This window comes from Takifugu flavidus, chromosome 2, assembly GCF_003711565.1.
Source record: "Takifugu flavidus isolate HTHZ2018 chromosome 2, ASM371156v2, whole genome shotgun sequence".
NCBI classification, from domain to species: domain Eukaryota; kingdom Metazoa; phylum Chordata; class Actinopteri; order Tetraodontiformes; family Tetraodontidae; genus Takifugu; species Takifugu flavidus.
The window spans coordinates 2,885,639-2,909,983 of NC_079521.1; the positions used below are offsets into that span (position 1 = coordinate 2,885,639).

Genomic DNA, 24,345 nt, shown 5'->3' on the forward strand with positions numbered 1-24,345 from the left:
GCAAGAGCCCTGTGGAACCTTGGATGGCAGACTATCTTTAAAAAACAAGTATGCAATGATTTGTCTATCTTGTCAATAAAGAAATAGCCCCCCCCCACGCAGGGAAAGAAGAGGGTCAGATAAGGTCCCGGGCCTCCTTATTGGGCCTTGGGAGATAGTACAGTTTCCTAGTGGGATGAGGGGGACCAAGGGAGCAAGTTGATGGCACAGTCATATGGTCTATGTTCGGTTAAAGAAAGAGCATGATCCCTGCTGAAGACCTGGTTTAGGTGATACTGGAGAGTGAAGAAAGGTCAATGTCTTCTGAATGAGGTTGGGACAGGGAAACTGATAGGTACGGCTTACCTGAGGCCCGAGCATGACAATACTTCAAATGACAATACTGTAGATGAGGTGGACCAGTCTGCATGAGGATTGTGTCTCTTAAGCCATGGCAGGCCAAGAACAGGAGAGAATGGGCAAGAAATGACAAACAGGTCAATGCATTTGTGGTGATTTCCATATAGGGGGAGAGTAATGGGAAAGTTTTGGTAGGTTACTCTGGTTAACAGGAATAGAAGCGATTGGGGTTCTGGTCTCTCCCTATGTCTCTCATATGAATGGTTGTCTAGGCGAATGGCTGGCCACCAACTTCCTTAGCGTGTACCTTGATGGTCAAAAACCTTGCACAGCCTGAAAATCAAAACATAGAGAGGGATCAGTTAAAGCCCAGGTGGAAGCCTTCTCTGTCATCAATATTGTGACAATTTCTACTTAGGATTGGTCTATAGCATAATTGGCTGCTGACTAAAAACAAATGGGCACCGTTGTAGACATTGACTACATGTCCTTACATTTTCTGGCTACCTAGGAATAGCAATGCAAGGTTCATTGGACAATGGAGGTGGCGTTTAAGGAGAGACAGCGGGTGGTGTACAAACCTATGGAGGAGATGCGAGAACGCTGGGTCTCCACGTTGACCATGAAGCCGGTAGATAGATGCTGAGGCTATTCTATATAAGATAATTCTCTATAAAATAATTCTATTGCAATTTGGCTCAAATGTATGGACCAGAAAATGGCAGACAAAAACTAGAGTGGTTGTAGCAAAGACTTTCATATAAACCAAGAGAATGAAAGAGCAGGTGCAGGTGGTGGCAGTGGTAGAAGGTAGGCAAACCATGAGTTGATCAAAAAAGCACAGAATGGCTGAGGAGGCAGTGAGGTAAACATTGGAAAAAGACCAAAGGCATGTCAGTTGCCTAAAGGCAAAAAAACGACAGCTAACGCTTCAGCTGCTGGCAAAAGGGCGCACAAGAACACACAGTTAGAGAATAAACCAATCTTCTGGCAGAGTAGTGGAGCCATTTTTTTGTGGACTAATTTCAAGAATGTAATGATGGTGAGAGGCAAGCAAGAAGAAGCATCCAACACGGCCCAAACACAAAGGAAGGAGAAAAGGCCACAAAGCCAACACCAGTTTGAGGACAAATGTGATCTATGTCCCTCTCACTTTGAGGCCACCACTGATCCTTTCTTATTGTAGAACTTCTGAAGTGGCTGCTCTAAGAGTTTGCTATACGGCCTACAACGCATTTTATTTGTTAACTGGACCCGGAGTTTTTGGGGTTGTGGAGCAGAGCTGCATAGCAACCTCACAGCACTTCCTGTTGGGCCGAGGTTGAACGTCGATCCCTTGTGCCCCTCTGCCTTTAGAAAAGCACCCTGGAAGCAGTTCATTTACAATTGGCTTTGTGCTCCTTTGTGGGAAAAGAGAAATGAGCGGAAAGGCACAGCACTCTCAGTTCACTGCGTCCTTTACACACCCGGACCTCTATACGACTTAACTAATGTGTTTTTGAGGGCTCTTGTTAATGGACATTAAAGACTTTGGAATTATGGAGTTGAAAAAGAAGCACCTCTTCCCTGCGTAAAGTTGTGAAATGCACAGTCCTTCCTAAAGAAACTTGTTTCTTTTGAGGGCATAATCACAATAAAACATTTAAAGCACCACTGTTGAGAAGCAGTGTGACCAGCTGCTAAGATGCTCACTGAGCACATTCACATAAGTGGTGGCATGTGCACTATTTGACATGCCTGTCATAAAGAGGGATTTTAAATAAGATGTGAGGCGATGTTAATAAATGATAGTGCTGCACTTTGTTTTTGCACATTGTTCAGTGGAATCAGCTTCTAGGTAAAGCACTTCACTGGAAACTGTGGAATCTGATCCATGCGAGGGCAGTGCTTTAATCCCTGAGTGCTCTGCAGGTTACACATCAAAGTGTCCTAAATTAAAATGTTAATTTCTCAGAAATAGTAAGAATGATGTGAGAATCATAGGACATACCTCCAGGCTGAGACACACGTTGATATATGGTGTTTGTATGTGTGTGTATGTGTGTGTGTGTGTGTGTGTGTGTGTGTGTGTGTGTGTGTGTGTGTGTAGGACTGCTCATTGTGGGAAAATCTAAATATATAAATATGCTGGAAAAAGCCTGGAGGAATAAATCATTCCACTGGTCCCAATTATGCTTTGCAGTTCTTTATTGGAAAAACAAAGTGTTTATCTGTTTGCTGACTCAAAAAAACAACAACAAAAAAACACGATTAAAAGATGATCAAAAGGACTAGAGACAGCCTTGATTTTAATACCTCAGATATAACCAAATACTTAGAATATAAGATGCCAGTGGTATATATAGTATACACCTATGTGTTTGAATGGAAAATTAATAGAATTGGTATGTGGTTTTTTTGCTCGTTTAGATTTTTGCCATTATTATATTTACTGGTGAAAACAGTCACAAAAAGAAATATGACTTATTGTTATTGCCCATATTCGGGCTTTGAGCTTTGTACCCGCTGTACATTCACTAATAAAAGACATCTTTTGCTAATGTGGACCGAATAACCCCCCCCCCCCCCTCCCCCCCTTTTTTTAGCTCCTCCGGTAAACATTGTAGTGCATGAGGATGCAGATTGTTGAGAATGATTTCATAAAAGGGTCATCTCTGATATTTGTTGAGACAGCTGCTTCACATCTAGCTGACCTTTTCCCTAATATTTTCATTTTATGAAGAAATTAAATTAGTTAATTATGTATTCATTATTATTATTATTATTATTATTTCGCTGTCTTGTTAAATCATACATTATGGTGGACAGTATATATCTATTTACTGATGTATTTGCAGTATCTTTAAGTGTTCCTAACTATTGGCTGTAATTTCCTTCATTCATTCGTTCGTTCGTTCATTCATTCAACCTAAAAGTGGAGTTCTACCTCCACCTAGTGAAGTTATAGGTCAGTACACCCAGTGGTCCCAGTGCTCTCTCCCAGTGGTGATCCGAGGAGAATCCTGCGCTAACATTGCTCACCACTCATATCTTTGTTTAAACCATGAAGTATTTTCATTTTGACACAAGCTCATATTACAGTAGAATCTCTGAACCCCCCCCCCCCACACACACACACACCCCAACATACACACACACACACACACACACACACACATACACGCACTGTATTTCAGTGCTTTTTTTCTTCCTGTTTTCATCAGATCAGTAGCAAATCTGACGCAAATTAACACAGAAATGAAATATACGCTTGGGTGGATCAGCAGCCTTACTAACAGGACTGGTTGTGTCTGTCCACCTCAGTGAGTAATACTTGAACAGAGGTTGGTTACTAGAACCTCCACTGCCTTTCCAACATTAACTGCTTTGGTGAAACTTTACAGGTTGGGTCATTCCAATTCAGTGCAAACACAAATGCTTTCTTTTACATTGTTTTGTATCAGGGCTGTGTTAAATATGTTCAGCCCAGTTAAAAAACAATCACTCAAAGGGATGTTAAAGCAGGGCTGAAAGGTAATATGTTTCTGAAAGCTCCAGCCCATGTTTTAGGTAAACAATGTTCTGACAGAGACAGCATTTCCATAATTTACAGCTACAGAAACGCCCTCCTGTTGCCTGGCACCTGTTAGTTGTTATGAATAATCCTCACTGACATTAACAACCACCTCTTCCGCAGACAGGAATTTAACCTACTTTAACACTGACGGCTGGCTAAAGCAGTGCTGATGGAGGTGTGGGGAGTGAAGACAGCAGTGGAGCCAGTGGTGACTGGTGCAGCTGAGGCCATGACCCCCACACCAGAAGACTGGTTCAAGCAGATTCTTTAAACTAGTCCTCATCATTTGCATTAGCTTTCTCTGTTGTTGTTGTTGTTGTTGTTAAATAAATATATCACCATTCTGAATTATGTGTAATATACAGTGCGATTTTTCAGCTTCAACTCGAGTGTTTGGTTTTATTTTGGGTTAGTAACTTTGGCTGAATTTAAGCATCTTTAAATTAGACTGAGCTGCTAAGGTTAGGATAATTATTTATCCACACAGAGTCATACATTTTGGAGCTTTTTGTGCATCTTATGAAAGAAAAAAGGAGCCAAGGCAGCAGAGGGTTAAAGTCTGATTATTCGAGGGCCGGTGAAGGCACCACCCTCAGTGGGCGGGGCTTCAGATTGCGCGCAGCAAAACTCCACGTTTGTGCGAAGCTGCGTTAGAAGAGACGAGTTTCTGAGATCGAGTTACGCTCAATAAACAGCTGATTTCTCTCAGTGAGTCGCCTGAAATTTCACTTTAAACGCTCCCAGACTGAGAGTCAAACATGACGGACACTCTTTTACCAAACGGCATCAAAGACAGTGGAGGAGAGAGAAATTATTTCAGAAAGGTGAGCCTGCAGTTTTATTAAGTTATTAAGATTTCGCTTCTTAAAAACTGTTTCTGACACGCTCAGACATATCTGTGAAATTCTGTGAGTCTGGATATTACAAACGTCGTCCCGTTCTAGTCATTAAATACAGCAAAGCTTGATGAGGTCAGATATTTAACAAACCCTGAAGTAACGCACAGGTGCGTGTGGCACAGGTGAATCAGGAAAACGAGTCTGTGCGTTAATCTGCGTCACAGTGCATTTAGTTAATGGATATTTGCTGCAAGAGATGAATATAATTAAGAAGACACGTTCAGGCTTGAAACTCGGTGCGAGATTTGGACCTTACTGTCAGTTTCAGGTGTGCGTGCGTGTGAGAGATTGTGCGCTTCTCTAAGAATAGCTGTCCCTTCTGCAGTCACTGATAGTGAGGGAGACAGAAGGACAATGACTAACATCCCACGGTTAACATAATCAGCTTGTTGCTGTTTTCACACTGATTGATACTTAGTCCTGGGGTCATTAAAGGTCAGAATATCCTCCTGCTGCTGGATTAATGTGCCAGAAATGGGGAGAACTCCATTTTTATTTCATAAAGAGACTTTTCAAGTATTGGTTGGTCATCAAAGAAACCTAAAGTTCCTGAGGCCTTTTAGCCGGTTGATTGAGTTTTATTTCAATGTTGTATTTTTCCGTCATATTTTTGTTAGTCATTGACTAATTCACATTCTGTTGATAAGGATCACCAGGGTAACCCCTCTAGCTGGTTTTATGCTTTTTGTTTGCATTTGTGCCCTTCTTCTGATGAGTTTCATTGGGTTGTGATATGAGAATGTGTCCCGCATGTTACCGCACATTTACCAGGATGTATGTGTGGTCCGTTCCTCTACGTTTGTATAGGTGTCCTCAACTGAGGTGTTTTTACGGACGGCCTCATTTCGATGTGCTTTTGAGCCGTGCTTTTGTGGATTTCAATCCCAGCAAATCCCCCATTGAACCCTGTCTGCTTTAACGCTCCATTTTGCACTTCCTGTGTCTATAATAAGGTCAGTGGGAACCGGGGTCTGGCACCGTCGCAGTTCATGATGGGAGACTGCACGGTCTAATGCCACAATCACAAACTCTAGAGCTTAACTCGCTCCTTACTCTCGGTCTTTGTGTTTCTAAAGTACAAAAGCTCAGTAATCTTTCATCGCTTTGTCACATTGACCTGAAATTTGGAAACTCGGTAGCCAAACGTAACCCAATCAGGCCTCAAACTGGCTTTTGCTTCCATTTTTGTGCCTCTCTGTGTGTCGGGTGAAGGTGATGTAATGATTTACATGGACTCGGGGGAGCTGCGGAGGCCTGGGTTTCCACTGTTTCACCTCCAGCTGGCAGCGCGCCGACGGGGCGGCTGCAGGATGGAAAGATGGCAAAACAAAAAGCCACATTGGCAGGTTTCTCCCCCTCGTCCTTCCTGAGCATTGACGTATGCATCTGGTCCGAGGCTGTTCCTCAGCCAGACCACAGACACAAATTGACAACATGTGTCCCGGTTCACCAAACAGACGAGGTCTCCAAACTTTGGGACGCGCTCAGATTGCAGGATTTGTGTCGGAAGTGTGTATTTTGAGATGCTAAACACACAGTCTGGATGGAACTGATTGCTTTGGCTTCTTCTCCATAATCAGCTGTTGTCTAAATCCTTCGCGAGCACGAGCCACCGCTCTCCTGTTATACAACAGGACGACAGTTTTCCCGTCCGACGGAGATGACAAACCACAGGACCGCTTTTGTGTTTTGCTCTAATGAAGTATTTTCTGTGCACGGGAGAAAGGCTGCACTGTTTGGGTGACCCAGTGGATCCCGCGTGTTGGTCGGAGGCAAGGCCGAGGGAGCGACACGGCCAAATCCTCACTTCCACACAATATAATAATAATTAAGTTGTGGTTGAAGCTGCCTAGATTTGTTAATTGTTTCATTTAAACAAAAATACCAATTTAATCAACAGGCCTCTTTCTTGAAAAACTTTTTAAAGAACAAACTGGTGATCCTTTTTTTTTGATTAATTGAAGGTTTTGAATCGCCTCTATCAAAATATGAATGAAACTATCGAAAATGTTGCTTTCCAAGATCATGACGATGGAATCGTTAAAATTTTGTGTTACATGTTGCTATGGTTACTATCGGGCACTAACCGCTCCCTTGATTCTTAACACGCACACGCACATAACGCTCCAATGGTGTCATAAATGACATGACCTGGAGTCGACACCCCTCCTATCAAAGCCATCCATGCCCTGCCCCTTCTAATAATAGCTGTTGCTCTTCCCAGTTCCACCACACCCCCCCAAATACCTTAATACTGGTCCATTGTGGAAATTTATGGGCCCTTTATTCTTGACTCTCACCCTGTGATTGCTGAGTCAGGCTCCAGCAACCCGTCTTTAAAAGGAGCTGAATGAAAGTGATATTTACATAAAGGGTGGGTTGAATGTTGCTCAGTAATCTCTGGTGTTCTTACACCTTAACATCCAGACTGATTAGTTTTACTGTGAATAATAAAGTTAAAGTGTGACACTGGGGACAGATCCGGTACTGCTGGAACACTGTGTTCAATCACAAAGGAGGAGGAGCGTCACTGATGTGACTCAGGAGTAATCTTTGATACACCATGAGTCACATTTACATTCTGATTAAAATATGACGTTATTACCTTTGTGCGGTCTCATCAAACTATGGTGTCAGCTGGAAATGCCAGCGCATCATCTTCCGGGTCCAACTATGAAACTGACTTTTTTGTGCGTGTGTGCCTGTTTATGTGCGAAGGATCACATACTTGCACTGGTTTAACTGGTGAAACTCGTATGTTTTGGTTCTCTGGCAAATCTCGTTGCTGAGGTCATGTGACGCATGTTGAAAAGAATCGCATGTGACCTTTAAAATGGTACGGCAGCAACAAAGAGTTGATTTTGGAGGAGAAAATGGAAACCTGAAGCCCAAAAACATCACCGCTCTACATCGGATACACAGATTTATAGAGTTCAGGATTCTAAGCACTTCCCTGAAGTGTTTAGAATAATATTTTGGCTCCAGACTGAAGACTGTCAAAACAAAGCCAGACACCAGAACAGGTTTCACCGTGCTGACAGAGGTCTCTGTCGCCTCCGGTTTGCTTTGCAGCGACTCCAGCGAATGTTTATTAGTGGCGTGAGGATGTGAACGGACGCTGTTGAGTCAGGCGTCAACGGCCCCGTCTCCGCAGCAATAGAGACAATGGATGAGAGAACCCAGTGGAAAATTTACAATTGTCAATTTTATGGAAGTATAGATGACACTGTAGACGTAGTTGTTCCGTGGCTGTTTCCAGGCAGAGGTTCACGCTGTACAAAGGGCAGTAATAATCATCTTCAGTGGGAATGTTTCCTGATTAAAGTGTGTTCTGCTGACCCTTTCCTCTTCCTCTCGATCTCAGGGTTGTAACCCGTTTGCCCAGACCGGACGGAGCAAACTGCAGAACAAGCGAGCCAGCCTGAACCAGCAGATCATCAAACAGATGAGGATCCGGGCTGGAGCTGAGAACCTGCTGAAGTAAGAACAGAACAAAGTGTTACACGTGCCTGAATTTCTGTATTTGTCAGGCAAACAGAGCTGAGGAGAGTCCCGGCGTCTGCTGACGTCAGCCCTGCGTGGGGAACGTGAATTGTGGTGAACTCTGATCTGGCAGCCATCAGGTTGTCATTAGGAGTCCTGGTCCGTCAGCACCGGGGCGTCACATGATGTTGGGTGACTGTGCAATCACCTACATTTTAAAGGGAAACGTAAACAGCCAAATAAAAAGTCCGATCTAAGCAAAAGATCTGAATTAAGCACTAAGACCTGGAGTCTGGTCATAGCCAGAGACGCTTAGACAGGAATCCCCCCGGGGCTCTGGGCCTGTCTCTGAAGCTTCTACTTTGGTTATTGCTTTTCAAGGTGTGTTTCCTGTTTGGATGCTGGTGTTTTTTGTTCTTTTGTATTGTTCATACTGCAGGATTGTACACCCCCCCCCCCACACACACACACACACACACGCACACATGGACATATTCTCCGGGAAGACAAGTTTGACAACTTCACACGCCAGCATGGTAACATTGAAAGGTAGATTTCTGCTGTAGATGATAAGATCGCATCAAAGTTAGACCGTCAACACAAGGTGTGGCCTTCTGGAACATCCTCGTATTTGCAGGCATGACTGAGAGTTTCCAGGTTCTCAGGTTCTCGATACGGTTGTTTTTCTCCAGGAAGTTTTGACATTCTGCGATGCCGTTCCTGAGAAGACCAGTAATGGTTTCTGTAGTTTAAATAAGCTTATTAAAAGTTTCTTTTTGAATTTCTTGCGAACAACAATTGGAATAATAGAAAATGATGACTTCATCGATGAAGTAAATACTTTTATTCAACATGTGTTTGGTGTTTTCTAACCAAAGAACAACATATTTCCCAGTAAGTAGATGCTTAAAGCAGAAATTCAACATTTATTCTGCAGTAGGATGAAACTGCAAGATTTCTGTGTGTAGTTTGGTTTCACTTCAGCAGATTAGCTTAAAAAAAACTCAGGTTGAAGAGGCACAAATTCTGCAACCATATTTATTCTGACTGTGCAGCGTCACCGTCTCCTGCTGCGATTCCTTAATCAGCCCTCTTGTTTTGACATCGGTCTGCAGAGCAGAAATGTCTGCCCTGTGTCCGAGGCCCGTCTGAGCCTCCTCACAATCCTCCACATTCCTCCAGTCTCCCAGTGAAGGCCAGGGGCAAATGGAAGCTCTCATTCCATCTTTATCTTCACGTGTCAGTCTGTCTGTGTCTGTACTGGGTTCATTTGTAAGACTTGCTGTTTGACTGAGGCTACCTGGGATCTTCCATCTGGACGGACATGTGGAGATCAGGGATTCACGTTGACAAGTTCTCTTTTCTTCCCCTCATTCATTCTACATCAGCAGCAGATGAAGTCAGTCAAGTCCAACCAGTTTAGTTTAGTTTCTCTTCTCTTCTCTTCTCTTCTCTTCTCTTCGAACTGACATAATAATTATTGTCTGTGTAATTAATAAATATTAAAGACACCAATTACAGTAAAAAGTCAGAATTTGAGGATAAACTTAAACCACCAGTTGTGAGTACAACCAGATTTTCCAGCAAAGAGGGTAGGAGGACTCAGTTAAACCACTCTGGTTTTACAGCCTGGTTCCCAGGCCCTTTAAGATGATATTAGTTATTAAATTGCATGTTAATAACAACCTTTGGGCCGAAGAGCTGGCCTCTGTTCTCTGTAGCTCACTGAACAGGGGCTGACTGGAAGTGACAGTGTTGCTGTTGGCATATGCTGACGTCAATAATAATAATAATAATTTACTCAAATATTCCACATTTTTTGGTGAGTGAGATGTTCATGAAGAATGTGAAGTGATGAAAGGTGAGAACCTTTTCTGTTTTCACCTCTTTAACATTCATCTGAACAGGTTTACATCATCCCTGCCTACCAGGGATTAGTCCCATCTCACCTATTGTGTGGACAACAAACACCTCCCCTGTCCAGGTAGGTGCGATGGTATCGGGTGACGGATGAAGACTGACAGGCTGGAGTGACGGGCCAGGGGTGTGAGTGTGTATCCCAGGAGTTACAGCTGACAGCCAGTGTCTTGGGATTCACAGTGAAGCTGAGAAAAGTCCCTGTCCCTGTTCCTGTTGGGATGTGTATTCGGACACAATTCTCAGACTGATTTTCCAGTAAAATTCCCATCTTGAACACAGAACGCAGTCAGTCTGGAGCACAATTTAGAGGCCCGTTTTCTTTTTTTTTCCCAGTCATTTTTCAGTGGGAATGAGCAGCTAAAGTGGACAAAAGCAGCTGTGATTCATATCTGTGCTTAGCTGTATTGGAGAGTAGATGCGGTGCCCAGCAGGGCACGGTGACGCAGGTCTGTGGTCCAGCAAACCAGTGCAACCACACTGGTTTTAATCATTAGCAGCTGAAGAGCCTGGCTTTTTACTTTGAACGTCGCATAACGTTTTGTTGTGTGTTGTTTTTCTGTGCGTAGGGCCACATCTAACAACAAGGTCAAAGAGATGGTTCTGCTAGAGCTGAGCTACGTTAACTCCAACCTGCAGCTACTGATGGGACAGCTGGAAGGCCTCAACAGCTCAGTGGACGTCTACCAGAACACCCAGTAAGTCAAGAATGCACACTTTCCTCTTCTGATTCTACCTAAATCTGCCACCACATAGAGCTGAAACATCTACACAGGTGATATGCGTGAAACCTGTGTGTATACTGTATATTTCATGATGATAAAAACCACTAAGCCTTGTTTCAATGGTGTTTTGTGTTGTTGTTTCATGTTGATGAGTCACTACAGTTATTTGGTGATTCCAAAAAAGTCAACCACAGTCATGAGCGGTAGCCGGAAAGAGACGCAGAAACTGTCATTAAGCAATTAAACGCCTTGAGATTAAAGGCCTTTTACAGCGGAATAGCAGATAAAATATTGATTCTGCTGTGAATTTTTAATGATCTCATCTTGTTTTGGATTTGTGTGATGGCAATATTAAAACAGTTTTGTGCAAGAAACACTAGAATATAACTATGAACGAATGTTCTTCCAGTGTGATCTCAAGGTTCCGTCATCAAATCCATCGCTTGTTTTCGCACTTCGGATCCCTCAGGCTGAATATTAATGGAAGGTCTGAACCAGGCTGCATGATGAATTGGAGGAGTGCTCAGGCTACTTGTGTAACTCGGTCAACTGGTTTTTGAGAGCCTAAGAGCAACAAGGAAATGATTAACCGTGCTAATCTGTCATTCCAACGAGCACATGTGTATTGCTCTATGCGACAGTGAGACGCTTGTGTTTTCTTTCTTTAGATGCACTCTGTGTTTGTTTGTGTGTGTGTGTGTAGGGTGTGGTTGAACATGCAGCGTGCAGAGTTGTTGTTGACCAAGAGTACCAGGTAGTTAAGGATTGAGGAAGGTTCCACGGCCCATTAGCATGTCTTTAACTCTTCAACTTTAATGGCGCTATTTAGTCTCAGGATGATTTTGCCAATCACACCCAACTAAGGAGGTGAAGGAAACGGTTGGGCTCTGGTCATTATGGAATTCTGAGTTGATTATAGTTCTGTTTTAGCTCCCAGACCTGTTTATTATATGTTCAGGCTGACCAGACATGCTAATATCCAGGTGTACAATGTGCAGATGCTCTGTCCTGAATGAAGCGCACGTGTGCTGTCTGTCACATGTCCCGTAAACTTTACTAACAAATGAAAGTCTCCTTGACAGCAACAATCCAGAGACTTACTGTAAAGCTGTGGTGACAGGTGTCTGAAAACTGTCATCCATCCGGAACGCGAGCTTGGTGAAGATTTGCAAGACGATAAGATGTCGATTTTAAGACGTGCTTCACGCATTCGTCGAGTATTTTTATCTATACCATTATTTGTGTGTTTAAAGTAAATGTCATCAATATAAACCCTTATACACATTACGGACCACACAGACACGCATGCACGCCCGCACACGGCTCTCGCCGGTATAACAGATGCCCTGTTACTCAGGACAACGGACCGCAAAAGAGAGCTGAAGTGATGTGAAGGGTAGGGGAGATTGTTGAGGATTGTGTGGGACTCAGTGTTGTGTGGCGGTAACCACGGTAACAGTTGTGGTTTTTGGTCAGTGCCAGAAATGTTTTCCATATTACCTCCTGGTGCTATTACCATTAAGGATTTTAAAGGAAATGCAGGGCTGTTGAAAGAAGGGTTTTCTTTTCAGAGTGAAACAGAATATCAACTGATGAGGACACCACATTCCAGATGAACCAAGTCTTTAGCCTGGATGTCATAGAAACCAGCCAGCTTTAAGTTGAGTGTAATAAATCATCTTCTTACACTTGCAGAGCTCCTGGTGGAGGAGAAGCTGTATATTTTACTAAAGCTTTAGCCCCCCCAAACAAGTCAGTGTTGTGCTTAGCAGGAAGACCAGTTCCTCGCACTTCTAATTGTCCTTTTCAACAAATGTAAATTTAAAAACTGCTTCACCCATCAATAAGAGTGTGAGAAAATGAACAGAAACCATGCAAATCCAAAGTGCGTCACCCTCTCAAAAGGCCGTCCATGCAGGTGTATTTGACACACCACAGTGTGGTGAGGGTGTTTCCCAGTCAGTCCTGCCATGTGATGCTGCTGCACCCCCCCCCCCCCCCCATAGACCGAAATACAATCTCAGCCTGAAGTTCGGAAACAATCGCCTCTTTTCTTTCTGCTCCTTCCCAACATTCCCACCATCATTTCTTTCACTCTGACCAGATTCAACTGGTTTGGCATGAAGTAATGCATCAGTACCTGTGATTTACTGGTGCATATTCTGTGTACCCAGCTGACCTGTTTAAAAGAACAAGGATTAGCCGCTAATCAATCCAGCCACGGTCATATTTAACAATCCAGGGGTTTTATTTTCCCCAGAAAAAATAATCAGTAATATTTTGCCATCCCAAAGACTTTTGTTCAGTCTGTATTCTAAATCCTCGTGTGTGGGGGATGGTGGGGGTCTGTTCCATGTCTTGGTATGTGAAGCGTCTGTGTCTGAGGTCTGGGGAGTCTTTTGCTGTTTCATATTCCTTGTGGAGCAGATATCCTCTGCCGCCCTCTGACAGCACAGAGAAGGTCGTACTGTTCCAGTTTGAAGCACTAATGGATTGCCCCGTAGTCGGTATCTGGGTCCGTCGGCATGCCTGATGAATGATGGTTTTGTGGTTCACAGAACTTTTAGACCAGAAGAATGCTGCCTTATCATCAAGTGATGAATGAGCTCCAGAAGTCTTTTTTTTTTTTTTTTTTTAACCTGAACACTGTTGTTTTTATATACCGAGCAGTTCAGAGACTGCTTCATGTTTAATCCAGATGGATGGAATGAGCCCTGTAATTGTGTGAAATGGTTTGATTTCCTTTATGTTGTTCACTCATTCAGCCGCGTCGACCAGGGACTTGGTTCAGTCTTTTCCAGCCTTGCGTCTGATAGCAGCAGGTATCTGTCAGGTTGTGTTTCCTCAGTGCAGATAACAAGCTGAACCTGCTCTCCATCTGTCAGCACTCGGGTCCTTCAAACGCAGGCAGCCAGAAACACTCTGAACGGCTGTAGCTACAGCAGTTCCACAGTCTTTTATATATTTACTGTTTGGTAGGTGGGGAGAAAAGTAAGTTAAAACCCTGCATTTCCAGAGGACGGGGGGACGTTTTGCAGGACAGGAGTAATTTAACAGAGTGGTGTGTGTGTGCGTGTGTGTCTCAGAGTTCTTTAAATCCTAACTCTTACGGCACCATCTGCCTCATGCTGACTTTCCGTCCATAAAACCTAAGCTCTTCCTGGCACTTTGCTTATTACTTGCTAGTAGTAGGTCAGGAATTATCATAAATATATTGATACAGTTCTCTGAGTAGTCAAGCCCTGACAAACACTATCAATAAGAAATTGTAACATTACTAATTAAAGTGTAAATTTCTGATAATAATGTGCTTTTTGCTGTTTTTCTTACAGGGATACTGCCAACATTCCACTCATTGCTTTGGGTCTGAAAGAGACTAAAGAAGTTGATTTCTCCACTCATTTCAAGGTATAATATAAAGTGTTTCACCATTTCCTCCTAATCATGAGATTCAAACTTCATGCTAATTATAATAAACTGTAATTTTGTTTATTAAAAAAAAGTATTGACAGCGTAATCACAGAACTGAAGGAAGACATTGATGTTGAGCTTAAAAGTCTCAGACTCAGAATTAAAGACTGAAATATTGTCTTTTTGCATCAAATGTCTCCTATTTGTTTGCATTTCTCTTTTAAACAATAATTCAGTATTTTATCTGGTATATTTCCTGATCATGAAAAAAGCAATATAAAACCTGACGGTACAGTTTTACGAGTTGCTAAGTAGGCCAGTGTACAGTTGGGCTCCAAAGTTAGCAATTAGCTGTGCAGCACCAGTGAAAGCAGCCTTGTAAATATCCCGACTGAACATTTATGGCGTGCTGCATCCGGTTCTGGTCTGCCAGCCGACGTCGTAAAAGCAGTTTGAATCTTTGATGGCCGGAATGGTTTACACCCATGTGGCTGGAGTCGCTCTGCAGCCAGAGAGCTCTCACAGCACAGTCCAACATCACATGACAGAGCATTACTGTGGACAGGAAGGTCAGGCTGCAATCAACACAAGTCATGTGGCGCACTCCTAAGGTGCACTCTGACCATCAGACTACATAAAAACCACTGACGTGTTGAGGTGTTTGTTTTTGCCAGGACTTCATCTTGCAGCACTACAGTGAAGACGGGAACAGTTATGAAGAGGAGATTGCCGACCTGATGGACCTGCGGCAGGTATCGTGCACATTCTGACTACCTCATCAGTACAGTAAAAGATATCAGGATATTGTTGTCACATGTAGGGAGCAGCCACTCAGTTATCCCACTAATATTGTTGACTTCCATGTTTGGTTGTTGATGCTTTTTCCCTATCAGATTGATCTTAAATCCATTATAATCTTATATTTAAATTTCCCGAGGTACTGTTTTTAGCTTTATTATCAATGTAAAATCTCAACTGGAGTTTACTTTACTGTCCACGGTGTGTTCTGTTGTAGAATGAAACTTAAGTGTGACTGAACAACGTGTTTTTCCCTGTTATGCTCCAGGCTTGCCGGACTCCAAGTCGAAATGACGCAGGGGTCGAACTTCTGGCAAAGTACTTCAGTCATCTTCCTCTCATTGAGAGCCGATTCTTCTCACCGACCCACCACACTGGCATTTTTTTCACATGGTAAACGACAAAGATTTTTTTACACAGTGATTCTAAATAGAACATGAGGGGGGGAAGAATGTGTATTACCAAGATTTAGTTTAAATGGTGTCAAAGGCTGACAAATCACGTGTAACATTTTCACATCGAGATGAAAGAAACCCAGTGAGGTTAAAGCTGTAATTCAAAGGAAAAAATGAACAGAGCTCCTCTTTAATCTGCATCTTCTGGGCTCCGATTTCTGTGGTCTTAAACAACAAAGCCTCTCAGGCTGTCACTTCATGGGCTTGTTCGACTGTTTCGTGACTATTGCTGATGGTGCTAATAACAATAGTAGCATTACTGCTTTTTGTTGAATCTGTTTTTTGTACAATTAATTTATTGTTTATTGATGTAGGTTTTAAGGTGACCTTGAGTGCTGCTTTTGCTGTTTACAGCGTATACAGGCGATTATTTCAAAAACCACCAAGTAGGGTCATGGCTATCCTGTTAAGGATGGGTCATTTGCTTTGAATTCTATTCCATTATTATATGATTGTTAGATAATCCAGTTATTTATTAATTAGGATGGTTAACTGCTTTAGCCGTTTCAACTGTCGCTGTTTTCATCCATTCATAGTGGCATTTTCTGACTTCAAAGACTGAGTCTGAGGACCAAAGTGAAGTGTGGTTTCCAGCTGACTCTGAGCCAAGTGCTAAGACAGAAGATCAGCTTAAAGGCATAAACTCTTTTAAGTCTAAAGATGGTTTAAACTTGGAGTCAGCGTGTAATTCCAGGACATGTAATTTGTGTTTACAACACATGGTGGCAGAAACTTTTGTTCTTGTGGTTTTCGCTTTAGTAATTCCCACTGTTAAAGTTTCAAAGCCTGTTTCCTGATTTCAGCTGAAATCACTTGGAAATGTTCAGAAATGACCCCTAAATTCAATGTCTTTCCCTCAGGTATGACTCCTTCACCGGTGTGCCAGTGTGTCAACAGAACCTGTCGCTGGAGAAGGCCAGCATCTTCTTCAACATGGCTGCCCTGTACTCTCAGATCGGTACCCGAAGTGACCGCCAGACGATAACGGGCCTGGAGGAGGCAATTGCATCTTTTCAGATTGCAGCAGGTAGGGAAACAATCCATTAATCACATACATCTCTCACCCTCCCTAGCAATTGGTTGTTGGTGTATGAGCACAGCTACGTCAGAAAGTAACTAACGATTCATTTTCTCAGAAACAACTCATTAAAATGGATCACAGTAGGAGTAGAAGAAGTAGTAGAAGCCAGCCTTGTTGCAGAACATCCAGTTATAGTGCTGAAAATGTCCTTTATTGCTTACAGATTATGTTATTTGTCATATTCCAATGTTAACATTAAGATGTAGCATTAAGGTATATAATTATGGGAGCCAAGCTCCACCCTCTGACTTACGTTTCACGATAGGGAACCTATACTATGAATGCTTCTGGCCTTTGTCACGTGGCGCAGTGCCAGTGCAGCATATGAACTGGTTTCCCAGCCCTCTGAGGTTTCAGGAAGCTCAGCCTGGTCCTGTCAGAATGATGACTTTGCACTGTGGAGAACATTTCAGTCTAATTACAGCTCTCACTGGCAGTGGCTTCAGCTATACTGCTCGCATGGCTATAATTTAGATTTGTACTTATCTATATCTATTATGAGGAGCATTGTCACTAGTGTAGGCAGCCAGGGAGGTGCTAGCAGCAAAAAGATAGCTGGGATGCTCTAAAACCAGTTACATATATAAAATAACTCCAGCAGAGGGAATGCTTCCAAATCTTTGTGTATTAATGTCAGCAATCGGGATTATGATGAGCTCAGTCTGGCATTCAGAGGAGATGCTTCATAAATAGAAAGGTATTGTTCTATACATCAGCATTTTTCTGTTTGTTACAAGTGTAGGGATTAACAAGAGTAGGATGTGAATAACGTCCAAAAAACAGCCCCCCCCCCGTGTAATTCTGGTGCAAAAGGGTTAAATTATTTATCAGTTTGTTGCTGTTGACGCACTCTTTCTCGCCACACACACATAAACACATAAACAGTGACGTTAATCAAGATGATAGAATTCATTTCCTGACCTACTTTACTGTTCCAAGGGAAGTTTTATTACTCTGATTGTTTTTCTCATCCAGGTACACTAAACCAGCTGAAGGAGACGTATACCCACACTCCGAGCTACGACCTGAGTCCAGCAATGCTCAGTATGTTGATCCGGCTCATGCTGGCTCAGGCCCAGGAGTGTCTGTTTGAGAAGATTGCGCTGCCGGGCATCCGTAACCAGTTCTGTCCCCTGATGAAAATGGCCCAGGAGGCTGCAAAGGTGAAGCTCAATTCAGTGACATCATTGCTTCCCTTTAGGTGTTTTTAGAAAGTCCTCTTGGTCACTCGGTCTTCTCTTTTCATTCAGGTCACAGAAATCTACGACCAAGTCCACCAGTCCATGATCCAGATGCCAATTAAAGACAACGTGCCACTGTTCTGGTCCACCATGGCACAAATCAAAACCAACCACTACCGCTCCATGGCCCACTTTTTTGTAGCCTCGGCTCTTTTGGACCACCAGTGTAAGAAAATCAGTTTAAACATTAACTGTTGGGAGGCTTCAGTCGCCTCAGTGTGAAAACCTCACACCCCTGTTTTTAAGCATATCTCCTTCTCCAGACTGGTCATTTTAAATGGCTGCACACAACCACAGCTAGCCACAGTGCTATTGCATAATGTCTGTTTAAGACACACACACACACGCACACGCACACGCACACACTATGCTAAAGAAAGCATGCTTCCCGGAACGTATCTGAGAAGGTTAAAACAAAGATATTTTTGTGGAATGTAACTGGGTGAATGAACTGTGGACTGATGCAGGATTACAGTTTTGGATCCTCTCAATCCTGTCTGTGTAATCGTGTTAGAGTGACCAAGTATGAGACTGGGAGAACTTTTACATCAATGGAAATGTTATAAAAACGCATAATACTGAAATGCATAAAATGGGGCTATAGAATGAGTGGTTATTATGTCGGTGCCAAGAATGTTAGACTAGAATAAAGGAACAACAGCTCCGGGTCTAGCTGCTCATTAGCAGATTCCAGGCTCTCTGTGGAGAATGGAGGACTCAGGACTGAAAGAGGATGACTGTACCAAACAGATGAACCACAAACACGGTCAAATTCATCCTTTATGTTTGATGACGGTACCGTGAAAAGGAAGCATAGAATCTGACACACAGACCTAATATAGAGGAGGGGCGTTCCACTCAGGAACGCTCTACATTGTGGTCATTTTCATGCCATACACAGTGGGAAATACCCTTGTGGTAGTTTGTGAAGCTATCACACAAGCTCCATCCTTTCGTGTCTTGTCCATCTGATGCTATTCATCACTGACTTAAATGTTTCAGCCAATTTATTTCCAACTTTCCATGTGTTCAGTGGGCCCCAATGACGATGAGGACCAGCAGGAGAAGACTTTGTCACAGGTGTATGACAACATTCCAGAGGGACGCACACCTCTGGACATCCTGAAAAAGCAGGATGAACGTCAGTGCATTGGTAAGCACGAGGACCACTGGGGCAAGTGTTCGATTTTTGTTGTGTCCAAGACCTGAACGCTGAACCTTTGGCCTGTAGGCAAAGCACACATCCGTAGGGCCATCCAGGGCCACGAGGAGGCTCTCAGGATCTACGGCTTGTGTCCCAGCTTGAACAGTCTTGAGCTTCTGCATGGGATTCTGAAGGCCAGCCACCAGCGCTCGCTCAACAAGTACAGTGAAAACGAAAAAGAGGACGAGTTCCCAGACTACACAGAGGCTCCAGACATTGTCCGTAAGTCTTTTTTTGAAATGACTGAGGTTGATAAAGTCAGTGTCACCCCAGCAAACAAGGCATCATGAATGAGAAGCAGAGCCGCTGTTTTGCTTCATGACGGTCACGCCGCACCTGCTGTAATCACATGATAAGAGAGGTTTATTCCCACGGGTGAGGTAATGTTGACACTGTCAACATCCCTCCTCCCCGCCAGGTGATAGATGAGATGTGGAAGTGACAATAAGCATCAATGTGTAAAATAACATCTCTTTTGTTCCCCTCAAAAGCTAAAACAGAGCATAAAGCAGAGATGGAGGTTCCAACGACTACAAAGGTGAAAGTCGCAGACTTCTTTCAAAGGCTGGTATGTGGGTTACTAATCTTCTTCCACTCACATTGCTGCTTTTTTACATGCTGGTTGCTTGAATCCACAAATGACATGAAATTGGCTCTAGAGTTTTCTTTATAAACTCAGAGCTAATAGTTTTTGGGTGATTTTTGGATACAACCAACTGTATCTCCAGGGTGCTTTTGACACATTAGACTCAATTTCGTCTTGTGTTCAGAGCCTCCTGGACTTTTGTGCAAGCATAAACTAAGGCAAAACTAACACTAACCATCAAGTGCTATTGAGCCCAGCTATTGATATTGGTGAATGGAAGGGGCTAAAGCCGTTCTGTCACCGCACTGAGATAGATCAGACTGGTTGCTCCCATGCTGCAGGTATAAGGGGTCTTTGTAAAATGCTTCAGCAAATTCCCACCTTGGCTTTCTTCTAGGATACACAAATCCTTTTGGTTCCACCTAGAAAAAGGTTGAATCAGCATTTATGTGGTGTTCCATGGGACCGATTGTCAGGATTATCTGAGGGAGAGATTTTCCCATCAGATAAGCAGCTTATTACTCATGTATAGCCTTTTTTCCTGTGAGCGGTCTAAATTGCAAATGCTGAATTATTGAATGTATGGTTTAATATTCACTCTTTTGACATAATAGAAATACACCTTCAGGTGGTCTGTTCAATTTTACTGCCCTTTACTTTGTCTCAAGCTTCAAAACAGCTGTGGAAGTTATGCACCGACTGGAAGTATCTTGTCACGTAGAGAATGAAGAATCCATCCATGCATTCTCTGGGTTTTTGCCTTTTTGTGTTCATACAAGTATTAGTATGCATTTGATAAAAGGCCACCAAGGTTGAGCATTTGGAGGCAGTGTGAGAAAAGAAGTCGAGCGATGACGTGCAATAATTTGCTCTCCGTCCACTCTTGAATTAATAACTTGTTCTACTACAAAGAAAAGAATCAGCTCTCATTCCACCACAAAGAAATGTTAATATGATAATTAGTTAAACCTAGGAAACACAAATAAATTACCCAGTCAGGCAGGATTGACAGGGTTTTGTTCCCGGAGAAACTGATGTTAAAAGGATTTTCCGGTGTCTCGAACGTGCCCGTTTTGTTTAAATAGAATGTCGTTTCACAAGATTTCTGCTAGAGTAAATAACAGTGTTTTCTCCATTTAATGGTATTCTCTCCTGAGATGGTAGAATGGACAGTAGCGTTGACCACGTCATCCTGCTCATCTCTCCATCCAGGGCCCACTATCGGTTTTCTCCTCCAAGCAGCGTTGGACAGCGCCACGGACAGTACGAGTCAAACCGGAAGACCGAGACGTGGGCTTCAACCTTAAAGGAGATGCGCCAGTCCAGGTGGTCTCATTGGACCCCCTCTGCCCGGCTGCTGTGAGTTAACCTGAACCATAGCGATATTCGTATCCATTTTACTGCCATGCACTGACATTTTAAACAATAAAAGTCCCAAGAAGCCTTGGAAATGTGTCACAGCTAACCCACCTTTGCAGCCTTCAATTGAACCTAAATAAAAGCCACATGCTGCTCAGTATCAAGTCCCTTTAATAGGATTAACGTCCGGAGAGTAGCTTTATCTATAGTTGGATAGCAGCAAACTATTGAGCCTTGTTTGCACACTTGAGTTTCGCGTGAACATTATTCCCAGAAACGTCAAAAGGATTCAGGCTGAGAATATTTGAGGGAACCACTCATTCCACTCACTCGCAGCCACTCTTCTTACTAATTCAATTAAAAATCAGACGGTATTAACGCACCGCAATCCTTTTCAGTCTGACAGCTCATTAAGTGGTGCTGGCAAAGCGCAGTCTTATTCCCCCCCATCCGCCTCTGCAGGGAAACAGATTAGGAGCCCAACCAGGGCAAACTCTTTATGACTTTTAATAGTACATTCAGCAGGACTTATTCTGGAGCTCACTGATTCTTTACAGTTGTTGGACTTAGTGAAGTCTAAAATTAGATGGAAATAACTGAATTCCCGCTGATAAAATCACATTTCCCACCAGTAGCCTGCTGAGCAAAAGTCCTGCCTGAGCCTGATCCGACCACACGACCCCTTCTGCGTTTACTGTAGCATCAGAGAATTCCAGTTTTCTAACCCCTGTTTCTAACGCCAGGCTGATGGGCTGAAGGAAGGCGACTACATTGTTGCTGTAGGTGAAACAGACTGTAAATGGCTGGGCGTAACCGAGGTGTTAAGGCTGCTAAGAGATGCGAAGGACGAGACGATTGAAATGCAGGTGGTCACCATGATGGACAGCAGCCCCTCAATGGTAGGACATGGATTTCTTTCATGTTACCTAAAGGGAATGTTTGAATTCCCTGGCTGAATTTTACCTCTCTTCAGTGATACGTCGGTGGCATTACAAGTGTCTAGTAAATGCAATTAATACATGACTATTAAATAAGTGTTGACTGCGTTTTTATGTTAATCTGTCCAGCCGACCAAGAGTGCCACTTTCTCTGGAAACCTGCCAAAGACCTACTCCATGATCTGTTTGGCCTACGATCACGACGACAAGAACCCCAGGTCTCGCAAAGTAACCAAGAAGTCATCCTTCCTCAGCTGGGGTCTCAAAAACAAACTGAAGAGTGCGAGCACCCTCAGCCTTCCCACAGATGACCATTCTGGATCTCTTCCATGGAATAAGCCCTGCCCTACCTTCCCCAGCTCAAGCTCCTACAATAACGACAGTGCCCTCTACTGAACTAGCTGCAGGCTTTCCTTATGTAGTGTGAATACTGGTATAGGTGTGTACAGTACTGTGTTGTACCCATTGTGAATTGGCTATGAATTATGTACAGTGGCAGCATTTCCAGTGGAATGCTGGGCATTTGTGCATGTAGCTTGTATGTCTTTGGCGCAGTGATGAAAGGTGCCAGCTGCCTTGAAAATGTGGCTTTGTCCGAACACTGTATGACGGTGCTTTTGTTGGTACAATTGCACCTTCTCAGAAAAGTTTCAGTGCCTGCATGACCCTGATCTGTACAACCACTATAATGAACAAGCCAAGCCAGCATGAGTACAGCACAGTATTGCAGTACTGGGGAAAACAGCAGCTAGCATTCTATATATACTCACACTCAACATGCGGACCGGCTCAAACGTGTCATCATCTCAGTATGTTTTCCTGTTGAAAAGATCCAGATGATTGAAACGACAAAAACAAAGTTGTCCAAACACACCCAGCGTGGGTCACTAGTTGACGGAAAAGGGGGTAATTTGACGGTGGCTTCAGCCATCCCATATCGATTCCATTGTGAGCTGATGTAACTGCACAGTTATATTCAGTACATGTTTCCTACTCTGTATGTGCAGGCGTTGGTCATTGCCAGTGGGTTCATTTATATGTGAATATTCTTTTATATGTGAATATTCTTTGGGTTTTTTAAAAATGCGTTTATTCCTTTAAATTACCTTATGAATATTTGAACCATGTTGCAGTTTAAGTAATGAAGGAAAAGTGCTTTTTGCCTGTTGTCCATCTAGGTGAATTTGACCAATCCCATGTTCCACAAGCTGCTAAATGATGTGGTTGTGTATTGTAGTCACTTTTGTACTGGTCAGACGGCCTTTGGCAAATGTTGATTCCATTATGTTTCAGGCCTGTCACATAATGTAAAGGGAAATATTGGTGCTTTTGATATATATTTTTTTTTTTTAAACACTCCAAATGGTCCAGACATACTATAGACCTGTCCCTGAAGCACAAGTATGTCAGTTACTAGTGTTCTTTAGCAGATTGTGTCCCTCTCACCTGTCTCTGTTCACCATATGAAGAGGCCGTAGAAGAGCCGTATACCTCTGTTAATGTGAATCTTGATTAGAAGATTTATTTTGTCTGCAGAAGGGAAGAATGTCGGACAAATAACATTCCTGGAGCATAGCCAGCCAGTCATGCAAACAAACACAACTTCCACAACTTTGTACTTGTTTCTTTAACTGTCTTCTTACAGCAATCAGCATTTTACTGACACTGTAGTGTTGGACTACCGCTTTATCTACAAAGTAGATTCCCATACATGTTTGATAATCAAATTATTTATGTAATTAAAAAAATTAAAAATATATTTACCTGTACATTTGTAGGTTTCAGAACTAGTTTTAAGTGGTCAAGTGAATTTTTGCACGATGGATTTATTGGTTTGTGTCTGTAATGAATGTATTTTAGTATCTGTGCTTGATTCTTTGGTGTACTCAAGATGTTAACGTGATGTATGAAGTTTTTAAACATTAGGACATTAACATTGTTGACTTTCTCTGTTTACCTGATTACTTTTTTTTGTATCTCTTGTGCCACTTGTGCAGAATCATGAAGAAAAATGTCACTATATGCGACAACTAATGATGTGCAGTAATGAATAAGTGCTAACAGAATTATGTTTCTTCTTACAGATGACAACATAAATTTAACTTATCTTTCCATGCATTTCAGAGTGCATTGAGATCCTAAATGCCTTGGTGCATATGCAGAGGGTTATGACACCTGTGCTTCTTTCTCTGTACTTTGCAATGTAGCAATTGTTATGGCATAAGCAACATTTATGTGTCAACTCAAATCTCAATAAAACCAGGGGCAATCGTTGTTCCCCGGGTCTGTGTTTCTTGGTAATTGATGCTACCAGGCAAGCTTAAGAATGAAAGGAATGGTTGTGGTTCTGAGA

The 24,345-nt window shown here is 42.8% G+C and overlaps 1 protein-coding gene across 2 annotated transcripts; it reads left to right on the forward strand.

Annotated features, from left to right (window-relative positions):
- Positions 1-4,537: 4,537 nt before the first annotated feature.
- rhpn2 (rhophilin, Rho GTPase binding protein 2) lies at positions 4,538-24,266 on the forward strand. 2 transcript variants are annotated; one of them, XM_057018846.1, is made up of 15 exons: positions 4,538-4,719; positions 8,159-8,274; positions 10,764-10,892; positions 14,252-14,327; positions 15,005-15,082; positions 15,397-15,521; positions 16,444-16,610; positions 17,640-17,827; positions 17,915-18,071; positions 18,939-19,058; positions 19,137-19,331; positions 19,601-19,677; positions 20,908-21,054; positions 21,798-21,953; positions 22,122-24,266. In XM_057018846.1, exons 1-15 carry the CDS (start codon positions 4,654-4,656, stop codon positions 22,386-22,388), a joined length of 2,064 nt encoding a protein of 687 aa, XP_056874826.1. In that variant the 5' UTR covers positions 4,538-4,653; the 3' UTR covers positions 22,389-24,266. The 2 variants fall into 2 exon arrangements, with proteins under 2 accessions (XP_056874826.1, XP_056874835.1); XM_057018855.1 differs by having other exon boundaries at positions 19,601-19,647.
- The last annotated feature ends 79 nt before the right edge of the window (positions 24,267-24,345 follow it).